General features: G+C 39.5%; 1 protein-coding gene across 2 annotated transcripts; it reads left to right on the plus strand.

Moving 5' to 3' along the window:
- The first annotated feature begins 1,349 nt into the window (after positions 1-1,349).
- Positions 1,350-9,274, plus strand: FGG (fibrinogen gamma chain). 2 transcript variants are annotated; one of them, XM_006111552.5, is made up of 10 exons: positions 1,351-1,529; positions 1,633-1,677; positions 2,177-2,357; positions 2,459-2,552; positions 4,515-4,645; positions 5,865-5,998; positions 6,107-6,291; positions 7,193-7,473; positions 8,483-8,655; positions 9,032-9,274. In XM_006111552.5, the coding sequence occupies exons 1-10, from the start codon at positions 1,461-1,463 to the stop codon at positions 9,044-9,046; spliced, it is 1,308 nt and encodes a 435-aa protein (XP_006111614.2). In that variant the 5' UTR covers positions 1,351-1,460; the 3' UTR covers positions 9,047-9,274. The 2 variants fall into 2 exon arrangements, with proteins under 2 accessions (XP_006111613.2, XP_006111614.2); XM_006111551.5 differs by lacking the exon at positions 9,032-9,274 and having other exon boundaries at positions 1,350-1,529; positions 8,483-8,878.
- The last annotated feature ends 2,105 nt before the right edge of the window (positions 9,275-11,379 follow it).

The following is an 11,379-nucleotide window of genomic DNA, read 5'->3' on the forward strand; positions in this document are numbered from 1 at the left end:
TATTATCCCTATTTTACAGATGGGAACCCAAGGCACAGAGTGATGAAATGACTTGTCACCAGTTATGCAGGAAGGGGCAGATCAACAAAGGATGTTAGGTGCCTACGTCTAACATTTAGGCAACATCCAGGGCTTTAAAATCCCTCCTCAGATACCATGTAATCCTGGAAGTGCCTAAACTCTATAGATGTCTAATTTCCACAAGTAAAGATTATGTTTCTGCTGGTGGGCATATGCAAAACCATCTAAATCTTGATGTCCCTGAGCTGCTCCATGCTTTAGCTCACACCTAAGCTCTGGTAGGAGTCTTCAATTAGGCATTCCCCTGTCCATCTTAAATAGGCCTCACCCAAAAAACAGCTGAGGGTACTCACTTGGGATGTAGGAGACCAAGCTCATGTCCTTGCTTGTATGAATCCTAGACAAGTGCCCAAGCCACCTGACTATTGGCCATAGAGAAGTCTGTGTAAGCAATTCCCAAACCAGGGTAAGCAATTCCCTCTGGCCTTAGTGAAGCACCTAACCAACTTTGGCTAACATTGGCCACTGGTTAGCTTATGTAAAAGCCAGCTAAACTGCTAGATTTGAGGAGTCCTTCTTTAAGCACCAGTCTTTCCTCATGCCTTGTATAGATAGCTTGGATACCTAATCTGAATTCCCCAGGTTGGGGGATGGCAAGCCACCCAAAGGTAGGCACTGCAATGCTGAGAATGGGAAAATCTAAGTGCTTCGCCAGCCTAGCCTGTCCTTTCTCTAGCCACTTTAGGCAAGGCATAGTCTAAACATTATATAGAAGAGAGTCACTGTCTGTAAGAGCTTACAATCTTGCTTACAAAAGCAATATGCTTTTCAAAGCATGGTTCTGAACCAGTGCTAACTAGAAAGGAAAACACTCTGATCCTGAAACTGATGCACACAGTTCCCCAGAATGGAATCTGGGGATTGTAAGAACGTAACTGCTTGAACTGAGGAGGGACAGGGAGAACCTATCTTTCATTGTCTCTGATAAACAGCAGTCTAGAGAGAAACTGGCACTTCTCCTTGAACTAAACAACTAGGGCTCATTTCAAGCCCCATTCCAACATTGTTCAGAATTACATTTTTTATTTACTCTAGTATTCCTGGAAGAGATCGCTCCATGCCTCTCCTTACCTTTTCAAAAGAGATTCTAACACTGCAAAGGACATAGTGCGGGTGAGTGGGAAGCTGGTGCTAAAAATGGGAGGAACAGAAGCTGCAGTGCAAATTCTGGGAATCCATGACAAATGTAATGAGAAGTTGTTCTTCCACCACTGTCCCTCCCCTACACATTGCCCGCCCCCAGGGTCAGTCAGCTCCCTTAAACTCCTGCTGTGAAGTGCAGAGGAGCCAGGGCAGATTCCAGCAGCCCCTAGAGCTGAATCTCTCAGTCACTGCCTCTGCAAACGCTCTAGCTGGGAGCACACTTTAGTATAGACACAATGCTGCCGAAGTTACACAGCTGGGCGACTGCGCATCTCCTGTTCTTACTCTTTTCAACTTGCATGGCAGTAAGTGAAACTGTACAAACTGACCAGTAAAAAATTACAATGCCTCAAAAATACTATAAGGAGAAAAATAACTAAAAAATAATTTTGTTTTTCCCCCTTTCAGTATATTGCTACTAGAGATAATTGCTGCATCTTAGACGAACGATTTGTAAGTAGACGTGTGATTTTTTTTCTTGTAAATTAAGGAACCAAATACAATACTGTTCTAATTTTAATTAACATTCATTTTAATTTTGCTTTAATATGCATTATTATTTTCATTTATTTATTGTTATTAAATATTAGGCTTTATGATTCACTCTTAATAATAGCATTCATTATCCTGAAATATACTCTAAATTTCATTAATAATACCATCTATTATTTGAAATCACTCCTATTATAATATATGTTTATGTGTATTATTATTATTAATAATAATACTACTAATAATTAATCATATATATTATCAGGACTGTCTCTACAGCTTCTGATTCTCCTGGCAAAGTATCGACTACCCAGTCAGTCCTACCAGTCCACAGTTACCTACATAAATCCTTATGGAATACTGGCCAGCCCTTAATATTGTCCTGCCTTAAGAAACCATCTCTTTTGCCTCACTGTAGAATCTGAACTGATTTTTATTTGTTTGTTTGTTTCCTCTTTAGGGTAGCTATTGCCCAACTACATGTGGCATTGCAGACTTCTTGAATAAATACCAACCTGATGTGGATAAGCAGCTGCAGGTTCTTGAAAATCTCTTGCAGCAGATCACTAACTCCTCTGTTGTAACAGAACAGTTGATCCGCCAAATCAGAATCCTCAGCCCCCCAGAGAAGCCTCAACCAAGTGAGAACATAAAGACCATTACAAAATTGAGCAAATACGCATTCATTAAGTTTTCTTACTTTTACTTATAATTGCATTAATATTTTGTGCCTGTTCCACAGGTATGATTGATGGTTTTACTCTAAAAACCAGGAAAATAATTGATGAAATTGTCAGATATGAAAACACTATTGTTGAGCATGAAAATACTATACAGTAGGTATTTTCCACTTTTGATACTATCTAACTGCATATCTATTCCTTTTTTTATTTTACCATCTGCAATTCAAGCTTTTTCCTAACACTTCATTTCTGCATATAAAGACTATATCGGTATCTTTTCATTTGTAACCACACAGTAAACCATAATTAGGATCTGATCCTGTATTTCTTGTGCATTTCTACATCTCTCACTGGAATATAAGGAATACAAGATCAGGCTGTAAGAAAATTTGGCTGTTCTTTTTCCCTTAATCGGTATTTTTGTTTAAGTAATTGTTCAAAACTTTCCTATTCGTTATTCTTAGACTTCAGAAATCTTAGTAACATGAGACTGTAACATGGATCTTACCAAATATTTGTTTATAGACAATAAATATTTTTTTATTGATTTTGCTGAATACACATCATGAACCAAATTCTTCTCTCAGTTTCATTGGCGTGAATCCAGAATAACTATTAAAGTCAAAGGTGTTCATCTTAAATCTACACTGTTCTATACATTTGAAAACATATTTGTCTTATCTAAATTTGAATAATGAAATGTAATTTATAAATTATAATTGTGGTAGTTAGCCATTATATGCCAAGTCACTCCTGTGATAACATTATGTCAGGGATGACTCTGACCTTGCAAATATTCCATGACATAATTGGTTAATATACAGTAAATCTGAATTTTAGAAATTTTGAATTAATGTAACTATATTTTATCTTAAATGCCTTTGCATCACCTGGTCTGAGAGCACTTTTTGTTTAACTACTCACTGGTGACATTTTATTTTTCATATTAAATTTGGGTTTATACCAAGTTTTTAATTAATATATTGTATATAATGTTTGAATGAATTGCTCTCAGCTATATTTGCTTTTTAAAAAACAGAAATATGCAACAGTTCATTTTCATAATATGTAGAGTTATGGATGCAGACTTCTGTTATTTTTGCCATGTTATTTGAAGTTCCTGTGATTTTATGATCTCCAATTTTATGAACTTGTCAAAAACCCTTCAAACACTCATAAAATCAGATTTCTATTATACTTTCTTTTTCCTTACTATAACTTTACCTGCAGAACTCAGACCTGCAAGTCTCACAAAAGAAAAAAATTGAGTTTTGTCCATGTACTGACAGCAGAAATTAGCTTTCCTGGTTAAAGAGATACTAGTCCAAGTAAAATACGTCCAAGTTAAGCATGTGCTTCAGTGCTTTCCTGAATCAGGCATATATATTAGTACTTTGTTGGATTAGGGCCAGAGTGCTCAGTACAGTGGAAGACTAACAAGGCAAAAGATATTCAAACCACAGGGAGGTAATGAAGGCATGAGATCTGGACTGGTCAGGTAAATACAATTTCAGTTCTGGATACATGTAATCAATATTACATGAAAGTGAAAACTCCAGAAAATGTGTATATAGCCCTTTATAAATACATATTATACCTACACATATATGGAACCACTAATAGGTATAACGGGTATTTATAAGGGCTAGAATGTGACTGAGCCTCATGCATGAGATTGTGAAAACGAGTCCTTGTACAGCCTTCCTGTGAGCTACCCAGAACAATAGTATTTGCTGTGCAGAAATTGCTCCTACTCAAAAGCACCTTGCAAAAAAAGGGGAGAGAGATAGAATAAGAGCAGGCAGAGTCTTGGCTCTACTTTCAGTGCACCACCCAGGAACTGACTGTTGCAAATTATGTTCTCGCAGTGCACATGGTTAGCTCCGGAAAGCAGAATGTCCAAATGGTTGTATGGGGATAGGGCAGCTTTGCAATGCCTCCCAATGTACTGCTGTGGCTAAATACCACACTGTAGCCCAAAATGATACAGACTGTCTCACTACATAAAATAACACATTTCAGATTAGTAGATTAGGTATGGAAGTCATATTTCATATGTACTGTTCTCATTAAGACAAACTGATATAACATGTGATTTTTATGTTTTTATCTTAGGCAACTGACAGATATGTTGCTATCAAACACTAACAAGATTACACAACTTAAACAGAAGACTAATCAGCTTGCATCACAATGTCAGGAGCCATGCAGAGACACAGTCCAAATACTGGAAACAACTGGAAGAGGTACATGAAATGCTTACTGTGTGGCTTAGATTAATTCTTATGTGCTATCTATGGACAAACTAGTGGTGATGGCTGAATATTTAAATGGGTGATCATGCAAAATTTACTCTCAGGAGTTATTCTTAATTACATGAACCATTGGTTTCTGCAAAAACTACTAATGAGAATCAGGGGCCCAGCAGCATCACAACCAGCATAAAGAACGCTCTTACATATTGGCTACGTCTAGACTGGCATGATTTTCCGCAAATGCTTTTAACGGAAAAGTTTTCCGTTAAAAGCATTTTCAGAACAGAACGTCTAGATTGGCATGGACACTTTTCCACAAAAGCACTTTTTGCGGAAAATCGTCCGTGCCAATGTAGACGCGCTTTTCCGCAAAAAAGCCCCGATTGCCATTTTCGCGATCGGGGCTTTTTTGCAGAAAACAGATCTCAGCTGTCTACACTGGCCCTTTTGCGCAAAAGTTTTGCACAAAAGGGACTTTTGCCCGAATGGGAGCAGCATACTATTTCCGCAAAAAGCACTGATTTCTTACAGTAGGAAGTCAGTGCTTTTGCGGAAATTCAAGCAGCCAATGTAGACAGCTGGCAAGTTTTTCCAGAAAAGCGGCTGATTTTCCGGAAAAACTGGCCAGTCTAGACACAGCCAAGATTATGTAACTGCTATTTTTATGACTGTTTCTTTGCTGGCCATTGCTTCATTCAACAAAAATACTAGACAGGTGTTCTGCATATAGGAAGTTGTGGGACAGGTCTTACATTCCCACTTTGGAATAATTAACCAAGGTTTGACTATCCCAGTAAACCCCATCTTTGTTGTAGTCCATAGAACAGGTAAAGCTTTTATGGAGTTATAAGAACAGAAAGGAGAGTATATTATAATATTTCTACTCTGCCATACAGAGATACATTAGATCTAAAAATGCCCTTTTTATGACTGCAGAAACCAATAAAATGGTTGTATTTTACCTTCAAATTATGCTAGAGATTTACTAATAGCAAAATTCTGCTCATCCTTATACAAGTCTTAGGAAACTTCAATAGAAATTCCTTCTGTGTGAATGAGATGAAGACCTAGCCTACAGATATAACTTTGCCACAGTAATTATTATATGTGGTGTGTATATTGCACTGTCCTAGAGAATGGTAAGACACCATGTTTAAAACAAGATAAGACTGTAGCCAAAATAAAAACAATGGTATTTTTTTTATTGAAGATTGTCAAGACATTGCAAATAAAGGTGCCAGACACAGTGGTCTTTACTTCATCAAGCCTGTAAAAGCTAAGCAGCAGTTCCTAGTCTATTGTGAGATTGACACATTTGGCAATGGATGGACAGTGTTGCAGAGAGTAAGTAAACTGTAAATTCAGGTCATGAATAATTCTGATTATCTAACAATATTTAATTCACATAGGCTTTGGCTGACTTGCTTGTTTGCTTTCTCAATTTGTTACCAGAGGCTTGATGGAAGTGTGGACTTCAATAAAAACTGGGTTCAGTTCAAAGAAGGATTTGGACACTTGTCACCAGATGACAAGACAGAGTACTGGCTGGGAAATGAAAAGATTCATCTAATAACCACTCAATCCACGCTTCCATATGCCTTAAGGATAGAACTGGAAGACTGGGAGAATAAAAAAAGGTATTTCGCTAATGAGGCTTCTAAAAAGTCAACTTAAAATACACCCCTGTCATTTGTATTGATTGCTTGGCTAGGCCCACATGTATCTGTCTCTACTACTAGATATCAGACACTTATCTCCATTATCAGATCAGTCTGTACATCTTTCAGAAGAATGGATAATGCAGTCATTAACCCATTCATATCAAACTATCTTCTCTTTTGGTTTATAAAACTATACATATATTTCCAGTTTTCTTACTAGCTGCAACTTTGTGATGAAAAAAGAAGCAATAGGTAATCATGAAAGCTCCATGTTGATATCGTCTTTGGAAAATATAATGTATCTGATATTTCCCTTCACAGTTTCTTCAAATTCCATGTGAAGTATTTAGGGTGTTTTACTTTCCCCCCTTTGGTGAGCCATCCATGACGCCTTAGACATCCCATTTGATAACTAATCATTCTAACTTCTGGAAATAGTCTGAGAGTCCAATCTGAGTCCGTTGTTGTCATACTTCTCCATTCCATAGAAAGAGAGAGGTGTTGAGTGATGTAAGCCATGTTCTCCTTTCAGGAGCAATTTGCTCCATTTCATACCAACCTGGTGAATGGGAGACTATGATTATCTGTCTAATTCACATCTCTTGAAAGCCTTTGCAAAGCCCTACTCTAAGGCCACTGAGATGACTCACTTTACCTTTTTTTTGGCTACCTAAAGTTGTGGGGAGGTGGAAGGGGCATACTGAAGGGCTCATTGTGGTTCATTAAAGTGATGAACAATCTTTCAAGGAAATATCCTTTTTCTAATTAGACATAGTGACTCAGGAACTGATGCTAAAATACTGTCATTTTTAGTCTGATTGTGAGTTTTTTTGGGGGGAATTCAGTGTACACACATTCACTATTATATTTTTATCAGTACTGCAGACTATGCCATGTTCAAAGTGGGAGCTGAAGCAGACAAGTACCGACTGACCTACGCATATTTCGTTACTGGCGGTGAAGCTGGGGATGCCTTTGATGGTTTTGATTTTGGAGACGATCCCAGTGACAAATTTTTTACATCCCATAATGGCATGCAGTTCAGTACCTATGACAGTGACAATGATAAATTTGAGGGCAATTGTGCTGAACAGGATGGAGCGGGATGGTGGATGAATAGATGTCACGCTGCTAACCTCAATGGCAAATATTATCCAGGTACTACATGGTTTTGGGACCTATTTCAGATACAAAATAACTTCATGGCTTTACAATAAATTCTAGTGATGGAGGAAAATGTGTCTAGGTTTTAGCTGTACATTTATTTTTGGCCATCCCATTCCTTACACATCACTGCTGATCCTTGCTGTTGAACAACAGAAATTGATACTCTATCTGTATTTATTTGTTACTCCAGATAGCTGAGCCTGGGGGGAAGGTATTGTATGGAAGAGCTAAAACTCAGGTGCTGACTTTTACTGCTGCTAGAGGCAAAAATAAGAATTGGACTTGTAATTACAAAAGTATTGTCAGTAGTAGGAGGGCCCCATCATTAGCCCTTTGGAGAGGGTGGGCAAAAAAACCCAACCCCTCCCCCCCTCCCCCTCCCAAAAAAACCCATGTTAAGTTGGAAAGATAAGGAAAAATAGGTGAGAGCTAGGGAATTCAAGAGAGAATCAGACTTGATAGTAGAGAAGTTTGTACAAATGGAGAATAGGAGAGGTAATCTGCATTAGCGGCCTGTTAAGAAGCTATACATGATGATATGATGTAGCAGAAAGAGATTATCAGTGTAAGTTTGGGATGGCCACATTACTCATAAATCATGCAACTATGAAGGAGTTATGAAGCCATGCCATTCAGGTCCCAATAAAATATGGATTATATCTACACCATGCCATCATGGATTCATGGATGATCTTGAGATTTCAATCTTTAAGCCTGCTACTCATGCAGAACTGAATATTGGTTGTGTGTATATAAGACCAATGTAATTTGAGGGGAAATCTACATTTGGAAAGGGGAAGGAAACGTATTTCTGGAAGGCTGACTTTTTTTTCAGTGACAGCAATATGAAGCTGCTCAGAGTTTTGGAATGTTAGAATAAATCCTGGGGGAAACAGTTTAGTAGACAGAGGCAGTCAATGGTGCATGATAAGTATATTTGAGCACGTGTATATACATTATTTACACACAATTATCTATTTTGCTACAACTCATATTTTAGGTGGTACTTACTCTGCAAGAGAGGTCGGTCCAGGTAGATACGACAATGGTATTATCTGGTCAACTTGGCGTTCTCGGTGGTATTCCATGAAGAAAACGACAATGAAAGTCATCCCATTCAACAGACTTTCAATAGGAGAAGGACAGCAGCACCAGTTCGGTGGCTCCAAACAGGTTGGATCAGATGGCAGAGGCGATATTTAGAAAGAGAACAGATAGCAGTTAACAGTTCAAATAATGGTGTATATATGTAGCTTCACACTGAACTCCCATATAATCAATAGAAGTTCTCACTGTGCAACATTTTCTCAGAAAACCACTTGTACTTTTATTTTAGTATATTTGTACAATTGTTATTTCAGCTAATTGACAAATAAAGGGATGCTGTCATCAGTAATGATTCTTTGCCTTTATATATTTAGAGGACTATCCCTTTTGAAATTCAACTATTGTAATTATGTATGACCATCATAAACATATCAACATAACCATACATAGTTCATCCTTTGGTGGAGAATAGTATAATGCTTTCTTTTTTTTTCTATTGTAGGTTGGAGACATTTAAAGAGACAGTTTAACAAAGTTTTATCTGGACAGAAATATAAAACCTTTCACCTCTTGGACACTATCTTCATCTAAATCTTCAGTTCAGCTTTGGTTGTTAATTGATGCCCACCATTAAAACAATATCTTTAAACGCCTAAGGCTTTCTGTGTGAAAAGGCTACTGTGTGTGCTCTGGGTGCAGTTATTTTTATGTATGCACTTTCAATAAATTTTTATTCCAAAGAACATCTAAAACTTGCCATTAATAATCTAGTAGCAAGTAAACAAATCAAAACAAACATTATAAAAGTTGTCATAAAAATCTATTCTATTTCACCTATCCAAAGTTTATGTACTGGTACTGTCCTATTATTCATAAAGGGTGTGTCTAGACTACAGGGTATGTCGACAAAAGTCCACTTTTGTGGACAAAACTATACCTGCGTCTACCCTACCGCTGAGTTCTGTCAACAGAACGTCAACAGAACTCGTCAGTTTTGTCGATGGCGGTAAACCTCATTCTACTAGGAATAACGCCTTTTGTCGACAGAGTTCTGTCAACAGAAGGCGTTACTGCATCTACACCATCCTTTGCATCTACACTGTCATGTTGACAGAACTGGATGTAGTCTAGACGCCCTTTGTTGACAGAGGCTTTGTCGACAGTATTTGTTGACAAAGCATCTGTGGACAAAAGCCAGTAGTCTAGACGTACCCAAAGAGGTGAACCATATGCAAATCATTAACTGTTTTCTCACATTGTTATGCATTCCTCATAATGTTGCCTTTACATATTTTTAACTCCTCGGGTACCTGCCAGAGGCAGGTACAACCCACCTAGGGTTTTATTATACCTGGTGTTTGTGATCCCCTGGGTCTTTGGTATTACTGTCCATTCTTTATCTAGTAACTGGTAGCTGCAAAGCATGATGCCATTTCCCTTCTCCTAAAGTCAGGCACAGGTTTTCCTCATTGTTTTTATGAGACTTTTTTCATGGCCAGTTGTAGTTTGAAGAGTATTTTTCTCACTTTCATTCATATTGTACAGTGTGTCAGTGGAAACTAGTGATAGCACAGTAAATTGGGACTTGTTTTGGGTTCTATCCCTGGTTCTGCCAATAGGCAAGTCACTTCATCTCTCTGTGGCGCAGTTTCTTATGTGTGAAATGGGGATAATAACACTGATGTCCCTTGTAAAGCACCTGGAGAGCTGTGATATTGAAAGTGCTAAATAAGAGCTAGTTATTAATGTATTTATGAAAAGGAAATAGAGTTTATCTCATGCTGTCCTTGGTCCCATTGAGTCCACAGACAGTATTCTTGCTTTGTGTCTCCTGAGTTACATCTCTAGTTTCTGGTTACAAATTCTGTATTTGCTGAAAGGCTGCCTTAGTTATATGCATTCACTGAGGGTATGTCTACACTACAGCGTTAATTCGAGTTAACTTAATTCGAAATAGTTAATTCAAATTAAGCTAATTCAAAATAACGCATCTATACACAAAATCTATTTCGAAATAAGGTGAGGAGGCAGCACGCTCTGCACCAAGGTCTGCAGATGGGTACAGATGTCACAACCCTAGGCAAGCAGCTCCCTCCGGAACTCTCGTTCTTCCTGTGCCCGCTGCTCCATGATGCGGGTCAGGGCTTGCAGGGCCCCCAGCCATTGCTCTCGGTACCCCTGCCATGTTGCGGTCGTCCTGTGGAGCCCTCGGGTGCGGGAGCATGTCCCAAGTGGGGTGGTGCGCCCTGCATGTGCGGCTGGTGTGGCTGTGGAGAAAGAAGAGAAGTGGTCAGTTCTCCTGGGGACACAGAGGGTGAAGCCCAGCCCCCCTCTGCGAGGTGAGGATGACTGTGCCTGCACTGTCAGAGCTGCTGTGCTTGCACAGAAGCCATGGTTGGAATGTCCAGCTATCCCTGGGAGTGGGAGTTGCCCTGAGAACGCATCCATGCCCCTGTGCTGTGTGTAGTGTGGGTGAGGTGGGGGGGAGATGTTAGAGGGGACTTGTGAAGGGAGGGCGTCCTGCTGTGTCCCGCCCCGGGGTCAGGAGCATTTCAGGTCTCTTCACACACGCGTGTAGCTATCAGGCCACGGCCCTTGTGTGGCACACAGCTGGAGCCACCTGCCCAGGGGTGGCACGGCATGTGCTCGCATGTACACAGGTTGCTGCATGATCTGTGGTAAGCAAGGTCCATGCACGCAGCCCCTGGTCTCCCTCCCCATACCACCCTGGGAAGGGGATAGTGATGGAACTTACATGGTGTGGCCTCCCCGAACGACCCTGGTAACTCCGCTGCTGGGACAGCTCAGGGGTCCTGCCAGTGTGGCACCCTCCATGGCAGTTCCTCCTCT

This window comes from Pelodiscus sinensis, chromosome 4, assembly GCF_052426305.1.
Source record: "Pelodiscus sinensis isolate ZL-2025 chromosome 4, ASM5242630v1, whole genome shotgun sequence".
NCBI lineage: Eukaryota > Metazoa > Chordata > Testudines > Trionychidae > Pelodiscus > Pelodiscus sinensis.

What these genes read in the sequence shown, in the direction of transcription:
- FGG (XM_006111551.5), top strand. Translation starts at nt 1,461, where the DNA reads ATGCTGCCGAAGTTACACAGCTGGGCGACTGCGCATCTCCTGTTCTTA. An exon ending in ACTGGAAACAACTGGAAGAG is followed by an intron (nt 4,646 to 5,864) that starts GTACATGAAATG and finishes TTTTTATTGAAG; the next exon opens with ATTGTCAAGACATTGCAAAT. An exon ending in GATGGACAGTGTTGCAGAGA is followed by an intron (nt 5,999 to 6,106) that starts GTAAGTAAACTG and finishes ATTTGTTACCAG; the next exon opens with AGGCTTGATGGAAGTGTGGA.